Raw genomic sequence first — 24,141 nt, 5'->3', positions numbered from 1 at the left:
CTGGTGGATTCTCTGCAGCTTGAGGTCTTCAAACCACAATTTTGAGGATTTCAATAACTCAGTCATGGGTTAGGGGTTGTTATAAAAGTGGATGGGTAGGGTTCTGTGGCCTGCCTTGTGCAGGAGGTCAGACTAGATGATCATATTGGTCCCTTCTGACCTATGAGTCTATGAGTCTATAAGAAGAGGTAATTTTTCTACCAAAGACATTAAGTCAGGCCCACTTATGACATAAGTTAAAATTTGCTTTAAAATAGACTACATAATTTACAGGACCCACTCGTGACAAGCATCTAATGCTAAAAGCGAGCGCATACGCCATTTTGCCTGTCTCAGTGAAATAATTTGATAACCTACTGACACAATATGATCATATTGAGAAAAAGATGAAGTGAAGAAGAAACAAACTTCAGAAACAATGAATCCAAACCATTCAGGGTGAAATTCAACCTGGGTCAGAGGACCAGCAAGAAACCCAGGAACCTCTTAAATCCCACTTACTCTCTTAAGATAGAGATACATAGACCTTGTGCTGGTCTGAGCCTGGAAGCCCCTCAGTGGCCTCTAGCAAACCGCCCACCAGATCATAACTCCTACAGGTCTAACACACATTACACCCCCAACACACAGTTGTCATATAAGGTATCTAAAAGGTGTCATGTAAGGTATCATATGTAAACTAGTAACATACTGGTCCTCCAAAAAAGCATTGTGTGATGAATGTATGGGTTGTGTACAAACAGTTGTGTGAGTGCTGGAAATATGCCTCCTAAACACATTTTAAGAACAGTGCATAAACCAAGCCTGCCCTAGAGAAAAGAAGTGTATTTTAATTGGGCTGATTGGCTCCATGACTGGCTGAGAACAATGGAAGTGCATTTATAAACACAGTAAACAAAGCTATCAAGTTAACAAGCAGCAGTTTAAGGAGCACACCAGGAGACACTGTCTGTACCCCAGGAACCCTTCCTGGCTCTTGAGCCAGAGACAAATGCACTTTGGATAATACACTGGGAGCAAAAAGACATTTAGTTATCCATCACTTAGGGAACAAAGGGAATAGCACCTTTTGATTCTGTGAACAGTGGGTCCCCTGGCCTGAAGGGATGGAGATGCTGGTAACTTGACATACATAAGAAAACTACTTAGGCAAAGATTGTAACTTGCTAAAAATTACATTTTAGTCTGTTTTGTTTGTAAGTATACCCGTCTGTTTCTCTTGCTTAGTATCACTTAAATCTGTTCTTTGTTAATAAACTCATTCTGGGTTTTACTATGAACTGTTTCAGAGCTTGTCTACACTTCAAATCTGCAGCAGAGCAACTGCACTATTGCAGCTATGCCACTGTAGCATTTCAATGAAGATGCTACGTATGCTGATAGGAGAGCTTCTCCCATCAGCGTACTTAATCGACCTCCAAAAGGCAGTAGCTAGGTAGACGCAAGAATTTTCACTGTGGACTTTTCACACCCCTGAGTGCTGTAGTTATAGCAACCTAATTTCCTAGTGTACAACAGGTCTCAGTGTTGTTCTACTGAAATATAAAATGATTCCTCAGCTAATAAGATAAGAACAGCCATCCTGGGTCAGATCAACGGTCCACCTAGCCCAGCATAATGTATTCCAACAATGGCCAATGCCAGGTACATCAGAGGGAATGAACAGAACAAGCAGTTATCGAGATCCATCCACTGTTGTCCACTTTAGCTTCTGGCAACTGGAGCATGGGGTTGCATCCCTGACCATCTTGGCTAATAGTCATTGATGGACTTATCCTCCATTAACTTATCTAATTCTTTTTTGAATCCTGTTATTGTTTTGACCTTCACAACATCCACTGGCAATGAGTTCCATGGACTGACAGTTGTGTGAAGAGGTACTGACTTTTGTTTGTTTTAAATCTGCTGCCTGTTAATTTCATTGGGTGACTCCAGTTCTTGTGTTATGTGAAGGAGCAAATAACACTGTCTTATTCACTTTCTCTCCACCAGTCATGATTTTATAGACCTTTATCATATCCCCCTTTAACCATCTCTTTTTCTAAGCTGAATGGTCCCAGTCTTTTTAATATCTCCTCATATGGAAGCTGTTCCATGCCCCTAATCAGCCTTGCTGCCCTTCTCTATACTTTTTCCAATTCTAATGCATCTTTTTTGAGATGGGGCGACCAGAACTGTACACATTATTCAAGGTATGGGCATACCATGGATTCATACAGTGGCATTATGATATTTTCTGCCTTATCTGCTTTTTTGACTTTGGCTGCACATTGAGTGGATGTTTTCAGAGAACTACCCACAATGATGCCAAGATCTCTTTCTTGAGTGGTAATGAGTAATTTAGACCCCATCATTTTGTAATTATAATTGGGATTGTGTTTTCCAATGTGCATTACTTTGTATTTATCAATATTGAATTTCATCTGCCATTTTATTGCCTAGTCACCCAGTTTTGTGAGATTCCTTTGTAACTCTTCACAGTTGGCTTTGGACTTAAATTGTCTTGAGTAATCTTCTATTGCCTGCACATTTTGCCACCTCATTGTTTATCCCTTTTTCCAGATCATTAAGGAATATGTTGAACAGCACTTGTTCCAGTACAGACTTCTGAGGGACACCACTATTTACCTCTCTCCATTCTGAAACCTGACCATTTATCCTGACCCTTTGTTTTCTGTCTTTAAACCAGTTACTGATCCAGGAGAGAACCTTCCCTCTTATCCTATGACTGCTTACTTTGCTTAAGAGCCTTTGGTGAGGTACCTCCCAAGAAACTTTCTGATAATCCAGGTACACTATATCCACTGGATCACCCTGGTCCACATGTTTGTTGACCCCCCTCAGAGAATTCTAATAAATTAGTGGGACATGATTTCCCTTTATAAAAGCCATACTGATTCCCAACATGTCATGTTCATCTGTGTCTGATAATTCTGTTCTTTACTATAGTTTCAACCAACTTGCCTGGTACTGAAATTTGGTTTACCATCCTGTAATTGCCAGGATCACCTCTGGAGCATTTTTTTAAAATTGGCATTACATTAGCTATCTCCTAGTCATCTGGTCCAGAAGCTGAATTAAGTGATAGGTTACATACCACACTTTTTTTTATTTTTATATTTGAGTTCCTTCAAAATACTTTTGGATGAGTCCTGTCTGGTCCTGATAATTTATTTCTGTTTGATTTATCAAGCAAAAGCCTGATGTGTACTCTGTCTCATTAAAAGCAGCAAATTTAGTAATTTCTGTGAGAGTGTTCAGTGAGAGGAACTGGACACTGAAAGGACACTTCTTTGGGGAACCTGGGAACTGGAGTTCACTGACTGTTAACTGCACAGCAAGGTTAAAGCTACATCTACATTGTGGACCTTACAGCAGCACAGCTGTACCACTGTAGCTACACTGCTGTAAGATCTCCTGTGTAGCTGCTCCATGCGACTACCTCAATGAGCGGGCAGTAGCCATGTTGATGGGAAAGCATCTCCTGCCACCATAGTGCTGTCCACATTAGCACTTTTGTCGGTGAAATTTATATCAGTTGGGGGGGAGGGGGAGTGTTTTTTCCCCATGCCCCGACCAGCAAGTTTTACCAACAAAAGGGCTAGTGCAGACAAAGCCTTAAACTGGCAAAGACTCACTCATGTAGCAGCAAGACGACATATAGTCTGATGTCCAGTACAGCACACTCTTACTGAGGCTGTGGGGTAATATAGTGCCTTACAGTTCTGGGTGTCCTGAGCAGAACATTACAACCAGTCATCTGCAAAGGGTGAGCTTGACCCAGAGATGCGCACACTCTATTTATCAGATGTTGTTAGGTAGGGTCCAATCCATCCTTGAACTCCTGTTCAGTTTACTATTATATCGATCACCTATGAAAAGGAAGGATGGCCCGTGGGTTAGAGTGCTAGAGTGCTAGCCTAGAACTAGGAGACCTGGGTTCAATTCCCTGCTCTGAAACACACCTCCTGTGTGACCTTGTGCAAGTTGTTTTGGTCTCTCTGAACCAGATTTTCAAAGAGATTTAGGTGCCTGAAGATGCAGAAAGGTGTCTAATGAGATTTTCAAAGGCACCTGAGAAGGTTAGGCATATAAATTCCACTGATTTCAATGGGAGTTAGGTACCTAACCTGCTTAGGCACGTCTGAAAATTCCCACTATCTTCATCTTTACGCACCTAAATGCCTTTGAAAATCTGCCCCATGCCTCAGTACCCTATCTGTAAAATAGGCATAATAGCCCTTCCTTACCTCACTGGGGTGTTGTGAAGATAAATACATTAAAAATGTTGACCTCCTCAGATGCTATGGGAATGAGGGCTGTGTAGGTACATCAGATAGACAGACATTACTCCCATCAAAAGTCTCCTCTTGAACTGATGTTTTCCATGTATTACAGTCAAAAAGTGAATGGCTATGAAAATATTGGAAGATAATCCACTGAGATATTTGACTTCAGTAAAGGTTAAAAAAAGGCAGAAATAAAATTTGAAAACTGGATGGTTTTCATTGGGTTTTTTTTAAACATTCTAAAAAGTACATTTTGTTTTAAAAACTTCCAGCTTGTCAGGCATAGAGCACTCAATACTGAATCTGATCTTTGCTCTATTTGAATAAATGGAATTAGACATAGACTCATAGGTCAGAAGGGACCAATATGATCATCTAGTCTGACCTCCTGCACAAAGCAGGCCACAGAACCCTACCCATTCACTTCTGTACAACCCCTAACCTATGTCCGAGTTACTGAAGTCTTCAAATTGTGGTTTGAAGACCTCAAGCTGCAGAGATGATGAAATACTGCACACATGCAGTGCTTCATTTTCCTAATGAAATCAGCAAGCGCCATTCCAGTGAGGTGCACACAGAGAGATGTGCATAGCAAAAGAAATTCAGCTGAATTAGTTCAATGAATAGTCATTCACTTAAAGATACAGGCCTTTATTCAATTATCATTTTCTCAGCCATCCTAGGGTCTCAGGATGAAGTCCTTGGCCCACTGAAGTGAACGGCAAGACTCCCATTGGCTTCAACGGGGTCACAGTTTCACTCTCAGTAACTCAAGGAAGCCATGTTGAGTGAAAAACAAACAACTCTGGGCACATGTGACTGACTTTTGAAATATCTGATTTCTGTGCATGTAATTAATTGTGCTCCTCATACACTCCAAGAAATTAACATTTAACCAATAGTTTTTTGACTACTTTTACTATAGAAACTTCTGAAAATACACATTAAGGCACTGATTTCCGAAAGTAAACATATGCCTAACTTTAAGCATATGAGCAATCCTAGCAAAGTCACATACTTAAGTACCTTCACTGACCACGCGATGCTGTCCCAGGAAGAAGGACTGCTAAGCAGAAATGGGATCCACATATCGAGGAAGGGGAAGAGCATATTTGGATACAGACTGGCTAACCTAGTGACGAGGGCTTTAAACTAGATTCAAAGGGGGCAGGTGACCAAAGCCCACAGGTAAGTCAAGAACATGGAGACCTGGGAGAAGGTTTGAAATTTGGGGGGAGCACGGGCTGTTATAGCAGTGATAAAGGAGAGACAAGACAGAACTGTGGGGGGGGGCAGTGATGAGCCCCCAAAATCCTAATAATCAGTTCCCTATTGGGTCCTCAGCAGCACTTCAGTGCCAGGGAGGTCTTCACTCGCTCCGGGTTTTTGGTGGCATTTTGGTGGCAGGTCCTTCACCCAGAGCAAGTGAAGACACACACACACACACCACACTCCTGGTAGGGAACCGCGCAGTGAGTACAAGCCCCACATGCCTGTCTCCCTCCCACATCTGACCCCAACCCAACCCACCCCACATCCTGCCCCCCTCTGAACCACAACCCATCACACACACCCTGCTCCTTGTCCCCTGGGAGTGGGGTGAGTTTGGCAGGGGGTGGGCTCCCATGGCTATTTAAAGGACGGGACGCCAGAAGCAGCTGGAGCCTCAGGCCCTTTAAATAGTCCATGGAGGGCTCCAGGGGTTATTTAAAAGGCCCAGGGATCACCTGCTTCTACTGTCCCGGCCTTTTAAATAGCTGTGGAAGCCCTGAGGAAGAAGCAGGGAGTATTGTGTCCAGTTCCGGGTGCCACATTTCAGTAAGGATGTGGACAAATTGGAGAAAGTCCAAAGAAGAGTGACAAAAATGATTAAAGGTCTAGAAAACACTGGAAGATTGAAAACACTGGATTTGTTTAGTCTGGAAAACAGAAGACTGAGAGGGGACATGATAACAGTTTTCAAGTATGTAAAAGGTTGTTACAAGCAGGAGGGTGAAAAAATTTTCTGGAACCTCTTAGGATAGGACAAGAAGCAAAGGGCTTAAATTGCAGCCAGGAAAGTTTAGGTTGGACATTAGGAAAAGCTTCCTAACTGTCAGGATGGTTAAGTACTGAAATAAATTGCCTAGGGAGGATGTGGAATCTCCATCACTGGAGATTTTTAAGAGCAGGTTAGACAAACACCTGGTCTAGATAATTGGTTCTGCCATGAGTGCCAGGGCCTGGACTAGATGACCTCTCGAGGTCCCTTCCAGTTCCATGACTCTATGAATTGGGCCCCAGGTAACTAATACAGTAGACAAAAATACAGTAGTGCTGCTTTATTTATCACACAACGAGCACTGGTGTTTTTGATGGCTGGATGCTTATTCCTAAAAGCAGCAAATTAAACAAAGACTTTTGTAAAGAGACCTTCTGGGTAACTTTGACCCCAAATCTGAACTCTTAATTTGGTGGGTTGCTTTTTTAAGTGGATGTATTGCTCACAAGTGGTAAATTCAGAGCCTTCCAGAGTGAAGTTTTATTTATCTATAGAATAGGTGCATCACAGGCACTGGCACTGCAAGGTTCTTCAACACTGCACCCCACCAATGGGCCTCAATCCAACCTGCAAGGACCATTTCTGTCAGTAAGGATAGTTTCATTACAATGGCCTATTGAATCTTTGTTCTCTCTTGCTAAAACTAACACCTGTGCTGATGGGCTATGTGAGGAAGTCCCCTGTCCACTGGAAAGCAGACCCCAATCAACAATTTATTTCACACAAAATAAAGACCTGTCAGGTAGTGATTACTTTTGATCACTACTAATCTGGGTGAGAATGGCTTGCTGTTCTAGCAATGAAACATATTCTAGCAGTGAAGATCTGGGCTGCATAAAAGGGGCTCAGTGGTTTGAGCACCGGCCTGCTAAACCCAGGCTTGGGAGTTCAATCCTTCAGGGGGCCATTTAGGGATCTGGGGCAAAAATCTGTCTGGAGATTGGTCCTGCTCTGAGCAAGAGGTTGGACTAGATGACCTCCTAAAGTTCCTTCCAACCCTGATATTCAATAATTCTATGATAATATCTGCTGAATCACAGAAATGTAGGGCTTGAAGGGACCTCAAGAAGTCATGTAGTCCAGTCCTCTGTAAACCTAAGCCAGGCCTGATATGTATTTGTCCAATTTCTTCTTAAAACCTCCAATGATGTGGATTTCACAACCACACTTGGAAGCCTAGTTCAGAGCTTAACTATCCTTCTAGTTAGAATGGTCTTCCTAATACCTAACCTAAATTTCTCTACCTGCAGATTAAGTCCATTATAAGAATGTCATATAGAATTGTGTTAAAAGTCTTACTAAACATCAAGTTATAATCACATCTACTGCTTCCTCTCTATCCACTAGGCCAATAACTCTGGCAAAGAAGGAAATTAGGTTCAGTTGGCATGATTTGTTCTTGACAAACCCATGCTGGTTATCACTTATAACCCCATTATCCTGTAGGTGCTTACAAACTGATTGTTTAATAATTTGTTCCAGTATCTTTCCAGGTATCAAAGTTAGACTCACTAGTCTATAATTCCCCAAGTCCTCTTTGTTCCCCTTTTTCGAAAGGCAAACATACTATCTGCCTTTCTCCAGCCTTCTGGGACCTCACCCATAGAATCACAGACTATCAGGATTGGAAGGGATCTCAGAAGGTCATCTAGTCCAACCCCCTGCTCAAAGCAGGACCAATCCCCAGTCAGATTTTTGCCCCAGATCCCTAAGTGGCCCCCTCAAGGATTGAACTCACAACCCTAGGTTTAGCAGGCTAATACTCAAATCACTGAGCTATCCCTCACCCCATCTTCCATGAGTTCTTGAATATAAAATTGATAACAGGTCCAAGATTGCTTCAGCCAGTTCCTTAAGTACCTTAGGATGAATTTCATCAGCCCCTGCCAATTTGAATATATCTCACTTATCTAAATATTCTTTAACAAGGAGAAAGGAATGAAAGCCAAAATTGGGAAAGAACAAGTTAATGTTGCATTGAATCCATTACCAGATGGAGAAGGGCCGTTCACTCTAAAAAGGATTACTTTTTTTGAGAAACATGACCAGTGCTGTATAAACCACTGTGCAGACAAGTAATCAATTAATAGTGCTGATTTTAAAATGGCTTTAAATAAACAACACACACCTCTCTCAAAGAAATAGTTTTCTTTCTTAGGAGTTAGACTGTTCCCCTTTTGGCGGTTGCCCACTTATTCACTGAGAACATACGAGTCTCACAGAATCGCCATTGGAACAAGTGAGCAAAAGGTAAATGGCATTTCCTTACAAGCAAACTGAATGCAGGATTAACACTAAAACTCATTGTAAAGACAGGCCACCCCAGAAAATCGAAGATAACAATATTTATTAAACTGGGCTACTGCATTAGCCCCTTTGAAGTTCTCAGTATATTCATGTTGCATCAAGATATTTTTGTTTTTGAAGATGTAAACACAGCCTATAATTCATAACCTGGAAATAAAATAAGTTTGAGAGTTCTGTTTGTTTTGGACAGTCAATCTCTGACTAAATAAATCCTTGGTCTTCTTGATTAGGGGAGTGGTGTTAAGACAAGTCTTATGTATCTTTCATGGAGCATTGGCAGAGCAAAGCCAATTTCATCTTTCCCACAGGTTTGCTTACAAACACAACCAGATAGCAATGAAGCCTTTTGAACTCATTTGCTTTAAACAGTATTATCTCCACACACAGCCTGATGAAAGGCTGTGAGTGAATGTTGTTGGTTCCCAGCATGCTGGAGTTCAGCTAGAATGATAGGGAAATAAAAATCTTTTATGTTTGTAAACAAGCTTCTGTTGAAGTGCAAGTTAATCTCCGGACTACAGATGGACAGAACAGTTGCTCCTTGACTGAGTACCTTTCATTTAAATGGTCAAGAAACCAGCTCTGCTAGGCAGGATTAATATTACTTCTCCTAGGGGAATTCTGTACCACTACGCGTGTGCATAAATAATGAGCCGTACATATTTTTAATAATTTGTGCAGTTAAAAAGCTTCTGCTAGAAAGTTGCTGCAATTCTGCCTTTTGCCCACCAGAGGTCACTGTGGCAATAGAACAGAGCAGCAGCTGCCTGCCAGCTAGGGAAGAAAAAGAGCCTGCCTTCTTCACATCTCCTGTCAGGCCAGGTCAGGAGACAAACACTATGGGGAGACAGACAGCCTGGGGCTGCGGGGGGGGAGTCAGATGGGGGTTGATAAGGGCTAGTGGGGGAGGACAAACTGGGGCAGGGGCTGAATGGGAATGGAGGCACAGGGCCACAGGGAGAGGAAGGTGCAGGGCCACATCAGGATGAGGGTTGGCTGAGTGGGAGCTCAGAGACACATAGGAATCACAGAATATCAGCGTTGGAAGGGACCACAGGAGGTCATCTAGTCAAACTCCCTGCTCAAAGCAGGGAGAATCCCCAGATAGATTATTGCCCCAGATCCCTAAATGGTCCCCTCAGGGATTGAACTCACAACCCTCACAAACCAACTGAACCCAGGAGTCCTAACTTCCAGTCCCCTGTTCTAACCAACTGCACTCAGATCTACTCCAGAATGCCATGGACATGGTACTACCAGGGCCATGTCATGAGCAACATTAATATATGCTCCTTGCATGCCAAGAGGTCCCACGCCCCCCCCAGCCCTGCCCTTCCGATGTGACGTGAGGCTCCCACCCCTGCGCCCATGTGGTGCAGTGCAAGAGGCGTGGATGTCTGTGGAGGTGGAGGAACACATGTAGAACAGGGAGTGCAAGGGACACATGGGAACACGGGCAGATGTGCCTGACTGAATGGGAGAGGCTAGGGGTCAGCCAGGGTCTGCACAGGGGAAGCTCCCTAACAACCCGTCCCCGTCCCTGCAAAAAATACTTTTCCCACCCATACCCAACAACCCTCCAAGTTCGCATCCAGACTCTTTACCAGCAATTACTTCCCTCTCCCTCAGTTCCTCCGTTACCCCTGACTCCCCCAAACCTTTGCATTTCTTCTGAGGGGCACAGGAAATATGGTTCTGTACTGTAGTTTAAATGAATTATTACTCAGAATTTTGTATATGCCTAGTAAGGAATCTATTTGTCAAAAAACATTTCCTGAATCTTTTTTGTTGTCTGTATTGTCACAGACATACTTGCTGACTGGTATTTTGAAATAAGTGACCAAAAATAATTGAAAATGGTGTGATAATACTATGTTATTTTGACCAAAAATATATGCAGAATTTTGCAGAATTTGAAAATATTGTGCACAGAAGTTTTAATTTTTTGGTGCAGAATTCCCCCAGAAGTATGACATGGAAGCCAGTATAAAAACAATTTACTACACAAACAATATTTTGGTAGGATGAACCACAGAAACCTTCCAGGTACAGAAAATCATCTACCAAATGAAACAGTGAAGTAGGAATCTAGAAGAAAATATTAAAAACAGGCTTAGTCTGGAAATGAAAAGTTAAAAAAAGAATAGGTAAGGTGACTTGTTCAAAGAAAACCTGAATCTGTTTTTTCCTGTTCATCAGTAAATTAAGGTTGCCCAATTATTATTTTGTTTTACCCCGTAACATACATATACCACAATGTGACCTGCACCATGTAAAGAGATTCATTTCCCAGGTACAACATATGCCTGTTTCCCTTCTATGCTTCAGGTTCAGGGAATTTTTAGACTTCTAGCACAGGATCCATGAGAACAGTAGGCCGGGAACAAGTACAATAAAATCAAAGCCTCAAGACAAGGGACTTGAGGAGAGCAGTCTCTCATTCTCTCTCTCCCCACAGGGTGGGCAAAGGTGGGGAAGTCTTTCTAGGTACCTCAAAAGGGATAATGATTACCTGCAACTCCTATTCCCTATGAATCGCCTGGAATGCCCTACTATCCTTGGATGTAAGAGCTACAACTTGTGAAATGCTGGTATAAGGCAAGAAAGGCAATTTGCAAGCACGAGTGAGGAATGGGGAAGCCGGAGGAAACAACATTGTGGGGCAAGAGGTTCCTGATATGTTTGGCTTGTTAATAAAGCAGGAAGGGAAGATATTGTTTTCAGAACTAATCTTTCATGATGTAGCTAAGGTTTGACTTGACGTGTAATTAATACATGGGGGGAGGCCTCATTCTTTGGAAGATAGGATAAGGGAGGTAAATGAATCATGAGGGTGAAAACAGGACATCTGTGCTAAGTAAGAGAAGTAAATAGGTCAGCAGGCTAAAAAAACAAAATGCTTGAGCCAGTTAAGATAGGAGGGAAAACACTCAGAGAACTATTGAATTAGACAACATGGGACAAAGTAAGTTAGTAATGTAGAGATGAGGTAAAGAGGAAGTTGAACCATGGACAGCATGTGCTGCACAGGGACCGATTCCCTCAAAGTAACCAAGCCAAGCCAAAAAAAAAAAAATGGAGTGATGCAATACATAGTGAATGCAATGAATATAAAGAGAGAGGGTTTCTATTCAACTTTGGAGCTATGATGTGCCCTGCATCCAACCTCACTGCAGTTTGAGTCTAATCAACTCAGATAGCACAGCTGTATGCCAAATAAGATACATAAGTCACACAGGCTGAAGTCAAACCAAGCTCTTAAAAAGCCAAGTGGAAAGATGTCTCAGAAAAAATTCCAATGTGATTGTCCCAGAAGGTGAAGCATATTGCAGAGGTATATATAGTACAGATCCATCCCACTGCTGATCTGTTCTGCACTTAAAAATCCTAGGTGGATTGACTGACCAATTGCTCAGATGTAAGAGTGAAAATGATGTTGACCTATGACCCTATCACACCTTTGTAATAACACTATAGGCATATAATATTGACAGGTTTGGAATTGCTATCAGGTTGAAATATGCTGAGGGCAAGTAGGGGGACACAAACAATGGTGTTGTTAGGTTTTGCTGGAATATAAAAGGCTGGTTCATTAATGTGAGGCCTAATGTGATAAACTTATCCTAAGGATTGAATTTGGGTGAACTAAACAAGACCCAAGGGCTTAAGCCAAGGTCACGAATTATGCCTTCTCATTTGTGTAACAAACAAATGAACACAGAAGGACAGGCACACTGCAAGATTATGAGTGTTATTTTGAAATAAGGGGACAGTTTGGGGGCATTTGCAATATTGTAACTAGGTGGTTAGATCACATTGACAGATCTGATTTGTTAAGAAATTGACTACTCTAAATGCGTAGGTCACTGATCAGAAGCAAAATTACAGACATCTGGAATGCCACATATGGAAAATGGGCAGGCACCTACCTTATTATGGTCACGAACCATCTGCATGTAAGTAGTTACATAAAGGAGGTAGTACAAAAGATCTAACCAAATTCTCTAAAATTTGGGTGCAACGGATTCTTGAAACAGTGCCAACCAATTTGTGACTTGCTCTGATGTGCTCTTCTGACTGAATTCTATATTTGTTTTCCATAAGGTTTAAGGATATGAGAGTATGCTAGCCATCCTAAAACCCGTCTATGTGCACACTGCTTTACATTTGGTTATATTCAGGAGTGGACTGATTTGGCTGGTCATAAAAGCCTTTATTGATGGAATATTCAATAGAGACCAATCTCCCAATCAATGAAAATCTTCTATGTACCCACCTATGAGGGAGGGGACCTGTGCTAAAACAATACTAATAATCCTGATATTCACCCACAAAAGCTTATGCTCCAATACATCTGTTAGTTTATACGGTGCCACAGGACTCTTTGTTGCTTTTTACAGATCCAGACTAACATGGTACCTCTCTGATACTTGAATCCTGGGGCAGACACACAATAATTGATCAGGCTACAAAGAGAACTGCCCCTCTCCTCAGTGTACTTGTAAATGCAACACAACTTCAGACACACCCTTTTGGGATGAGCCCATATAAGACAGGCCATGAGCATTCTCACCAAAGTGGAGTAAAGTGCGCGGTTAAGTGGAGACTGGAAGAAGTTAGAAAAAGTAATAGGCATATCAGAAAAATTATCCATTTCTTCTTTTTTCAAGGAAACGGTGCCTGCAGGAACTCTTTTCATTTTCTGCCTCAGATGAATGTGCTGTTCAGCAAGCACTTCAATAGATTTGGGTTTTAAAGATAACTCAGCAACTTGTCCAGATGCATTAAGCAGTTTAATTACATTTGCTTGGAGTGGACTGTTGGTTGTCCCATGCTGCCATAGGATTCTTTTTAGCCTAAAGTAACAAGCATTCAGAGGCAGAAAAATCCCATAATGTCAGGGGTTGGAAGGGAGGGGGGCACAAAACCACTCCACACACTGGAAAATAGCAAATTTTCTTTTGTAAGACTGTGTATGTGGTATGAAGAATCAGGCTAAAACATCAATTTCTGCACAATTTAAGCACAAATTGCATTTAACTTCTGATTTTATATATATATATATATATATATATATATATATATATGGAACCTTCTTACTGCAGAGATGTGCTTACTGTGTGTATCAGTCATATCTTCTGACTTTAGGGACTAAAATAAATCTTCATTGCCTTTTTGAGGGGGGGGGCGGGGGACTTCTGTTAGCTGTGTTGGCTCTGCAGGACGGAGCTTGTGTATCAGGATAATCATTAATAATATTCTAATCAGTGACACCAGTGTGCACAGCCACAAATGGCATAAATGTCCCTGAGGGCACACAATGAGGAAAATGGGTAGACTGGATACATAGGTTGAAGTACAAGACCTGAATAGTTACTTACATTACAGTAGTGGCTAATCCCCCATTGTCCTAGGTCCTGTACAAACACAAAGGAAAACACATAGTCCTTTCTCCAAATAGTTTACAGTCTAATTTGGCCAACACAACCTTCATTGCTGAGGAAGATGCATGAGAAGATGAGAACTATGCTTGATGCCAGATTGAGTCTGCACAGATGGTAGTTAGAAAAGTCAGTTGTACTTGTAAATAGAGCGTACCTGACAGAAAGTCATTAAGTGATAATGAACATGAAAATCCACAATGCCGTTTTTAGTCACTTTTCAGGGTACTGTGAAGATAACATTTCCAAATCAGAACTGATACAGTGCTGTTTTTACAACCCAGGCAGCTCCAGTGCCTGCCTTGGCCATTGCACATAAGGTTCCCAAGCACCCAGAAAGTGAAATTGGCATGACTCTGGTTAGCCCACTGCTATTGAGAGCCCTAGGACAGCCATGAAAGTGGCAAGTTTGAAACTGAGCTGTTTGGAAAGGCTAGGAGTAGCAATAACAGATGCAGACACTGGACCTATTCCTGGAGGTGGAGGACTTTAAAAGAACCTATGAAAGATGTAAAGATTGTCCACACAACTCTTTGCAGGAGGTAGGAGGAAAAGCTGGCGAGTCCCTCCCCAGGGAAACAGGAACATAGAAAAGGGGTAAAGCAGCAAAGACAAACCTTATTTGACCTCCTAGCTAGTCCTGTTTTCAGTGCAGAGCCTAAATAAGTCAGTCAGTCTTCTTTTCTTCCCCATTAGACAGCAGACTTGTTCAAGGGGCAACATTATGCAAAACCAATAGAACAAATCATACCAAACTAGAGGGTTCTAGAAACTTTAATTTCTACATCATCAAAATACAAGTACCTCTGCTCTTCCCCATGCCCAAACACAACTCACAAACGAAATAGTAACTGACAACTAGGGAGAAAGAAGACAATTGATACTTGCATGTTTCTTGGCCGTTTGCTGACATATCACTTAAAATGGTCTCCTTAGAGGTCATAAACTAAGCATAATTAAGCCTGGTCAGTTACTCTGATAGGTTACTGATAAAGGGAAAAAAAAATAATCAAGCATGCTACAAAAAGCTGCACTAGTAATTTAGCCTCCTGAATCAGTACTGATTTATCACTGAGTTAGAGGAGCTGTAGTGGCAAGAACTGATTTTAAGAGAACTCTTAAAGATGAGAATGTGACCACTTCTTGAAGGATGAGATCTTCAACAATAGGGGGAAGATCTTGGAATCCTAGTCTGACACCATTTTGGGTAAAGTTTTGCCTTCCTTATATTTTCCTACAATGTCAAGTGAATGTGGAATTCTTCCTTCTTTCTTTCCTATCCTAAACTGTTAGGTAGCATTGCTGTGAGCTGTTTAAGAGCTACCATGTCCCGCCCAGAAGGTGCTCACATACATTCCATTGATAGGTGATGTGACCCAAGCATACCTAGTTTTCAGAAAGTCTGCTGAGTTCTCCAAATGGAAGGCATTATTTAAATGTCAGGTCTAGAACATCATTATCGGAAAGATGGTGGGAAAGAATAGATGAATTAATGTGCAGTAAAAGGGAGGCTACAATCCAGAGACTATAAGCTTCATGAGGCAGGATCCGAGTCTTTACCTGCGTTTTGTACAGCAAGAGCCGCACAACCAGTGCTCCACAAAGGAGTGTCCCGCAAAGCTGTTACACTTTTCAACCCACTTCGCTCCTACGCGCCCCAGCCTGACTAGCGGCAATTATAATAAATTGATGACATGCAACAGAATCCCAGCTGTCAGCGCCCTGCCCATCACTAACACCATCCCACACTTCGTACGTCAGGCAAAAGCCAGCACAGAATGCCATTAACCAGGGGCATCCTCGCCGCCTGCAGCTGCAGGTGGAGGGAGGTCCCTCCGGGAATGCCCCTCACTGCTCCTTGTTCCCCAGGTAGCCTGGGGGGAGACGAGCCTTCGCTCCCCACATTCTGCTCTTCCTCCCTCTGCAGGTGGCCCCCGCGACCCCCCACTCCCAGCGAAAGAGGCGGCGACACCCATCCCTGTCCCCAAGGCTGCGGGCGGGGCGAGCCCTGCACTCTCAGCTCCTCCCGGGAGGGGAGCCCCCTACTCACCTTCATGCCGGCGCGTTCTTGCCCTCCCGCAGCTCGGGGCGGATGGGGCGCAGCACCGCACAGAGCGGGACGCGACGGCTGCGGAGTCCCCGGCTCCTGCTGCCCGATGTAAACACAGAGCACGGGGCGGGACAGAGCGCCATGGCAACCCGGCCGGAACCGGAAACGGTGTGGCCGGGAAGGCTGCTTGGGCCGCCATCTTGGGCGTAGTGGTGGAAGAGGCGCCGTCATTAAACGCTGGAGCCTTAGGCAGGAGCTTCTTTTTGGCACTGCCTCCTGGGCTTCCACCCCTCCAGGGCACGGGCCAGCCACTGCTGCGAGTGAATAACCCTCTCATATTTTTCCTCCTCAGACCTTGAGTTCGCCCGCTGTCATTGCACCTAGGATACCTCTTCTGCCACCCCCTTTCCTTGCCCCTATGCTTTTGGGCACATCAGCTTCCCATTCCTGCCGTCTACAGCAGCTGGGAGTTTGGCTAGTAGGGGGATGATTTGCACTAAGAAAGAGCACTGGAAGTAGTTGGTACTGAAGATTTATCCACTCGCAACCTTCCCTGGCCATCCACTAGCCTAGTTTCCTGGCCAGCCAGCTCTGTCACTCAGCAATAACTAATAGTAAATCTATGGAGGCCTCTGCATGTAATGGTTACCTGATCTCAAGGCCAAAGGACTTTTGAGATGGGCTAGCCCACAGGAGTGAGGGCATGCTAAACTGCATTTTACCCTTAGCAATTGATGCTCTTACACAGTCTCTTTCATTTTCAAAGAATTTCACAAACTATAAGAACAGACAAATGGCCACACTGCATCAGACCAATGGTCCATCTAGCCTGGTATCCTGTCTCTGACAGTGGCCAGTGCCTGATGCATCAGAGGGAATGAACAGAACAGAGCGATTATCCCCTGTCGTCCAGTCGCAACATCTGGCAGTCAGAGGTTTAGGGACACCCAGAGGATAGGGTTGTATCCCTGACCATTTTGGCTAATAGCCATTGCTGAACCTATGCTCCATGAACTTATCATTTTTTTAACCCAGTTGTACTTTTGGCCTTCACAACATCCCTGGCAATGAGTTCCACAGGTTCACTATGCATTCTATGAAGAAGTACTTTCTTTTGTTTGTTTTAAACCTGCTGCCTATTAATTTCGCCAGGTGACCTTGGGTTCTTAATCACAGAAACATTGAATGGTAAGGTGCCTATGAGGCTCCAGGACAGGTGGCATTACCTCAGCCTGATGCTGTATCCAGTGATTTGTAGTGGGGTGCTAGTCCACTGTAAGGGAGAAGGTTGCCCAGTTTCAATATAATTTACCAAGATACCCCCCTCAAAACTGTGAAATTCCCAGAAAGCCAATGAATCTGGTTACCCTTGGTAAATGGTGAGAAATCCAACAAGCTGTGCCTGCTTTTCATTTTTATATTGTAATAATATTTTGCACTCCTATATCATCTTGCAGCTGAGGATTTTGAAGCACTTTACAAACACAAATTAATTAAACCTCACAATTCCCCCCCCCCCGATGTAAATAACGACTCCCATTTTATGGATGGCAAAATTGAAGCATATAGAAGTTAAATGACCTGTCCAAAGCCAAATAGGAAGTTTTTGGTAGAGCCAAAAATAGCACCCTCTTCTCCTGACTGTCAGTACTGTGCCTTAACCATCAAACCATCCTTTATGCCCTAGATTTTTTTTTGATTTAGTCAATACTACTACTACTCTATTAGACTATCATCCTTGTTTCACCTAGGAATTGTTTAAAGATGAAGATGAGGGAATCTGGCAAGAGAGTTTCTAGAATTTAAATTATTCTATCTTTCTTGTACAATGTAGTAAAGTAATTCAGAGGCATTCCAGAGGACGTGTCTACGCTGATGATGGGTTCTGCTCGATAATCATCCAAAGCAGTGCAGACTAATGCATGTTCATTTTCAGCATCTGAGTCAGATGTCACCAGCAGAAGGTTGATTTTCCTTTCTTGGTGGCTTGGGTTCTGTAGTTTCTGCATTGAAATTTTGCTCTGTTAAGACTTTTGAAAGCATGCTCAACACCCCGTACCTCTCAGATTTTGGAAAGCACTTCAGATTCTTAAATCTTGGGTCAAGTACTGTAACTATCTTTAGAAATCTCACATTGGTACCTTCTTTGTGTTTTGTCAAATCTGCAATGAAAGTGTTCTTAAAATGAACAACATGCTGGGTCATCATCCGAGACTGCTATAACATGAAATGTATGTTAGAATGCAGGTAAAACACAGAGCAGGAGACATACAATTCTCCCCCAAAGAGTTCAGTCACAAATGTAATTAACTCTTTGTTTTTAACGAGCATCATCAGCATGCAAGCATGTCCTCTGGATTGGTGGCCAAAGCATGAAGGGGCATACAAATGTTTAGCAGATCTGGCATGTAAATACCTTGCAATGCTGGCTACGAAAAGTGCCATGTGAATGTCTGTTCTCACTGTCAGGTGACATTGTAAATAAGAAGTGAGCAGCATTATCTCCCATAAATGTAAACAAACTTGTTTCTCTTAGCAATTGGCTGAACAAGAAGTAGGACTGAGTGGACTCATAGGCGCCAAAGTTTTACATTGTTTTGTTTTTGAGTGCAGTTATGTAACCAAACAAAAATCTACATGTTAGTTGCACTATTGTACTTGTATGAGGTGAATTGAAAAATGCTATTTCTTTTATCATTTTTAGAATACAAATATTTGTAATAAAAATAATATAAAGTGAACATTGTAGACTTTGTCTTGTAATTGAAATCAATATATTTGAAAATGTAGAAGAACATCCAAAATATTTAATACATTTCAGCTGGTATTCTATTGTTTAACAGTGCTATTAAAACTGATTAATCACAATTTTTATTGTGATTAATTTTTTTGAGTTAATCGCGTGAGTTAATTGCGATTAATTGACAGCCCTAATTTTTTCATAAACTTTATGTGTGCATAAATATGTCTCTGTCATACTGAGGCAAAAAAAAGTTTATTTGAATATGCACTTATCTGGGAGTGAAATCTAAAGTATTTAGTATTTGCTACACCTAATAAAGCAGTAGATCACTCTCCCTCAGAAGCAAGAGAGAAGCAAGAAGTAATTGTGACTGATCACCCCCAGAGTCACAAAATCCTCCGTGAGAGACACTTCCTTTCCAGGGCTCTTTCTGGGTGATGCAGCTATGTGCTACTCTATACTCAGGATATTCAGTAAATGCTCAGTCTGGCCCTAAATGTTCACACAATCTGAGACAGATAGAAATATTTCAGTAAGAATGTTTTCAAAATAATTTTAATAGAAAGAGTTTGATTTTTATTTTAACAACTGACTATTCCCCTGTTATGTTGTTAAGCTTACAAGCATATGGGCAAGGAGAATGGTGAAATTCTTTGCTATAATGGACAATGGGGGATTTTGGAGGAAAGATCTGAACAGATCAATTTTCAATATTTTTTGTCAAAGTTGGTGGTTGGAGTTGTCAGAGAAAGAGTCAGAGATGTAAGTCTGAACAAAGGATGGGATCCCAAGTTTCAGCACCACGAAAGACAATGCTTTCAATTACACATATTGTAATACATTCAGATAATGAATGTATATTGTAAACCAGTCTAATTAGACTGAGATATGAAAATAAGAGATTATTGTTGATACTGTGCTTAAAGTCAGACCTTGCGGTCATATTTTACCTCTCCAGGATACCCACCTGAGCGCAGGTGACCTGTATTGTAAAACATAGTTGACCTACATTGTTGTTCCTGTTTACTTACACACTGCATTCAGCGCCGGTTACTTGATGTCATGTACTGTACTGTGTGGCGTTTGTACTACCTGTCATTAAAATGAGAAATATTGCAAAAAAACAAGTGAAAATTGTATGCTACCTAATGGAGGAAGAATAAATAGCGGTAATTCATTGTGACAGGTGGTCATGGGCTGGTGGCAGCAGATGGGCAATATGCTCAAGAGCACTAGTACTACTGGCATTATTTTCGGCTAAATAACTTAACCATTAGTTAGGGCTCAGTGCTTAGTAACCAATTTTCACAACTTCCCAAGCACATAGAGACGTTCATACAAAACAAGAAACCGTCCATCACCCTGTGAAAAACAAAGAAGCCTAGACTGCTCTCAACGCACCTAGAACATTAGCAAACAAATAACCCAGTACCTCCCCGCAAAGGGAACAAGAAAAATGTAAACAGAGAACAGTTTGTATGGAAAAGACTAAAAGTCCTATTTAGTCCATCCCCTGCATTTTGGGAAGGAACATCTATGTTTGAATAAGTACATTATCACTTGAGAGACAGATACTAAATCTATCTATCATATATGGCCCCCATCACCGTAGTTGTCTGAGCATCTCACAATCTACTTTTAAATGTATTTAGTCTCACAGCACCTCTAGGAGGAAGTGCTATTATCCTCACGTTGCAGGTGGTGAATGGGAGCACCAGGGCCCCTGGACTACAGAGTCATTCTCACACTCTTTGTCTCTGGTGCAATGACTGTTCCATTCTAAATAAGTACTTAAATAGTCATTGGACCAGAGTGTGAGAGAGAAGACTGTTGTCTTGTGGTTTGGGTACTGTGGCAAACTCAGGACAGTTGGCTACCAGGAGAGGGGTAGTAATTGGTCCCGGAAGGCTTAGCCTAGAGGAATCAGGTTCAGCTGGGACAGGGGTTAGGAGGGAACTAATCAGGTTCAGCTGACTCCAATTGCTGGTGACCTTTTTAAAACCTCCCTGGCAGGGGGGGAGTGGCCACGGCCGCGGCCGCTAAACTCTGAGGCTGTTCTGGGAAGGCAGCTTGCAGTCTCCTCAGAAGGAGAGGAAACTAGAGCAAGGGGCTGACTGAGAAGGGATCAGCCAGACCCTGTGAGACTGGGAAGGGTTTGTTTTGTCTTTGTTTTTTTTACCAAGCCTGTGCCTCCAGGGCAAAAAGGAACTGTGCTTCCAAATGGAGAGGCAGGTACTTTGCCACAGTACCCACCTGGGACATAGGAGACCCTGGGTCTGGTCTCCCCATGCCAATCATGCTCTCATTATATCCACAGTAGAATAGCTTCAACAGGAAAGACTGAGAGAGCTCCACTTCAGAATATCACATACCTCAGTGGTTAGGGTACTCACATGGAAGACCTCTAGTTTCAAATTTTTCTCCCCTCTGGCAGAGGAGGGGAATTGAACCAGGGTCTCTCACATCCCAAACAAGTACTCTTAATCTGAGTTAGATGTTAGAAAGTGGGTGGTGGTAGAAGCACCCCCTCCTCCTGCCATTTTGTGTGACATGATGCAGGCCCCTAACTCATTTCTGCAAGAGATGCCTAAATTGCCTGACTCCAGGTGGCTGGTTCCAGTTTGTGGGTCGTTAAGCAGAGATAGGCAGCTCCCTGCAACTTAGATTTAGGCACCTGAGTCCAAAAGAGAGGTGGGGCTTAGCACACACCCCTGTTGTCCAAATCTCCCATTGGGTAACTGAGGTGGCTGTGTGCTAAGTGTGCTGGCTTTTGTGAATTGCATTCTAAGGTGTCCATCATTCTCCATTCCTCTGTATATGGAGTCTGTGCATCTAATGCAGTTTTGTTATCACAGCATGTTCCTGTGATTTTATAGACACTGCCCACTCAGGATGGCAATGTTTAAGTCCCTTCATGGATGCTACCGAGAGAGATTAAGTGACTTGCCCAAGATCACATAGGAAGTCTGTGGCAGAGAAAGTTCAAAATCCTGGATTAAGTTCTTTACTCCTGGGGAAATTCTGCAACAAAAAAATTAAAATTTTGCCCACAATATTTTCAAATTCTGCAAAATTCTGCATATTTTATTTATCAAAATAACACAGTATAATCACACCAGTTTTAATTATTTTTGGTCATTTATTTCAAAATACTTGTCAGCAACTATGTCTGTAACAATACAGACAACAAAAAAGATTCAGGAAATGTTTTTTGACAAACAGATTCCTTACTAGCCATATTAATACAGAACTCTGTGTAATAATTCATTTAAACTACAATACAGAACCGTATTTCCCACACTCCTCAGGAGCAGTCAAAGGCTTGGGGGAGTCAGGGGTAGCAGAGGAGCTGAGGGAGAGGGAAGTAATTGCTGGGAAGGAGCCTGGGTGTAGAACTTGGAAGGTTTGTGGGTACTGAGTGGTAAAGTTATAGGTATAGGGTTTATTTGGCGGAGAATAGGGGGGATTGTTAGGGCGTTCCCCATGCAGACCCCTGGCTGACACCCTAGGCTTTCCCATTCAGTTCAGAGCATTCTTGTCCCTTTATATCCATTTGTCACCCTGACCACCCATAAGAAATCAAGAATGGCTGTACCGGGTCAGACCAAAGTCCATTTAGTACCCATATACAGCTGTTACCGACTAATTGGCCAACTCGCCACAGGCCTGCCCCAGAGGGAAGTGAACCTAAAGGCAATGATCAAGTGATCTTCTTTCTGCAATCCATCCATTCTCCCTCGACAAAAAGAGGCTAGGGACAATCTCTTACCACATGCCTCCTGAGCACTAGCCATATTATGGATTTCACCCCGTTGAATTTCCAGTTCTTCTATCTTAACATCACTGTTATATCTCTAGCGCCTCTCACAACCGACCTGGGTAAGGAGTTCCCAAGTGACTGTGCCCACAGCCGGTGAAGAAGAACTCTCACTTAGGTTATTTGTTTAAAAAAACTCTTTGCCCCCCCTATTAATTTTTTCATTTTTGGCTGACAACCCCTACAATTTCTTTATATGGGAATAAGTAAATAACTTTTCCTTATCCACTTTCTCCAAACCACTCATGATTTTATATACCTCTATCATATCCCCCCTTAGTCTCCTCTTTGCCAAGCTGAAGAGTCCTAGCCTCTTTAATCTTTCCTCATATGGGACCCTCTCCAAACCCCTAATCATTTTGGTTGCCTTTTTCTGAACCTTTTCTAGTGACAGTATATATTTTTTGAGGTGAGAAGACCACATCTGTACACATGTGTCCTTGCATCCCCTGTCTATATGTGTACCTCCACCGCCACAGACACCGACTCCCCCATCTGGCCCTGCACCTCTACTCGCATTCAGCTCATGCCCCACTTTGTCTTCCCCCACTGGCCCTTCTGAGTCCGCATCTGGCCCCCCAGCAGCCTCATGCTGTCTGTCTTCCCATAGTCCCTGTCTACTGACCTGGCCCCACAGGCCCTGTGAAGAAGGCAGGCTCTTTCTCTTCCCTAGCTGGCAGGAAACTGCTGCTCTGTTCTATTGCCACACCACCCTCTGGTGAGCAAGAGGCAGATCTGCAGCAACTTTCCAGCAGAAGCTTTTTCTGTGCAAAAAAATAAAACTATGCATGGCTCATTAATTATGCACACATGCAGTGGCACAGAATTCCCCAAGAAGTAGATCTTTCTACTCTTCTACAGCAGAACCAGTGACAATAGATAATAAAATGGATGGTTTGTAAAAGCTCTGATATACAAGCTAAAGCAAATGGAGCTACATCTGGAAGCACTTAATAGTTGCTTGTAAAATAGTAAAATACTGTGAAAAGAATACAATATTTTTCATATGAAGGGGTACACGCTTGACCCAATGCTGGGAGATTTTGCTCTGTATCTACACTGGCTCAAAGGGCAGCTGAGCACTGAAGCCCTGAAGAAACTGAGAATGTGCCCTTAACATTTGCCTTCTTCTGACTGGGAGTTAATAAAGAAAGAGGGATATGCCTATGCTCAAATACTGAATCTACCATTGATCCAAACCTGCCAAAAGCTTTAATGTGGGAATGTATTTTTCATGGTCCTTAAATCTGAGTAACTTGCAGTCAATGAACCATTATTGAAATATTAGCCTTTAATGTATAGCCTACAGCAGCTTAAAAGACAGACAACACAGTGATTATTATCTGGACTATATTTTGGAAGTATGTGTTTCCACTTGTCAGAATCCTCCAGTGTTGAGATTAAAATCAGCATTGTTTTTGAAAAAGAAACTATCAGAATCAGTAATTTTAAA

General features: G+C 42.5%; 2 protein-coding genes across 4 annotated transcripts in view; both read right to left on the bottom strand.

Annotated features, from left to right (window-relative positions):
• The window catches only part of LOC116821720 (transmembrane protein 263-like), a 342,098-nt gene extending 325,843 nt beyond the window's left edge, over positions 1-16,255 (bottom strand). For all 3 annotated transcript variants that reach the window (XM_032775118.2, XM_032775119.2, XM_032775120.2), the window contains exon 1: positions 16,129-16,255. Coding sequence is in view for 1 of the 3 variants with exons in the window: in XM_032775120.2 (XP_032631011.1) it covers positions 16,129-16,134 (6 nt within the window). In the remaining 2 variants the exon portion in view is untranslated. The remainder of the gene's footprint in view (positions 1-16,128) is intronic.
• The window catches only part of PRDM11 (PR/SET domain 11), a 276,782-nt gene that overhangs the window by 38,130 nt on the left and 214,511 nt on the right, over positions 1-24,141 (bottom strand). The window lies entirely within an intron of this gene.

This window comes from Chelonoidis abingdonii, chromosome 4 (assembly GCF_003597395.2).
Source record: "Chelonoidis abingdonii isolate Lonesome George chromosome 4, CheloAbing_2.0, whole genome shotgun sequence".
In the NCBI taxonomy this organism is placed as follows: Eukaryota; Metazoa; Chordata; order Testudines; family Testudinidae; genus Chelonoidis; species Chelonoidis abingdonii.
This window is presented reverse-complemented; position numbering and strand designations above follow the sequence as displayed.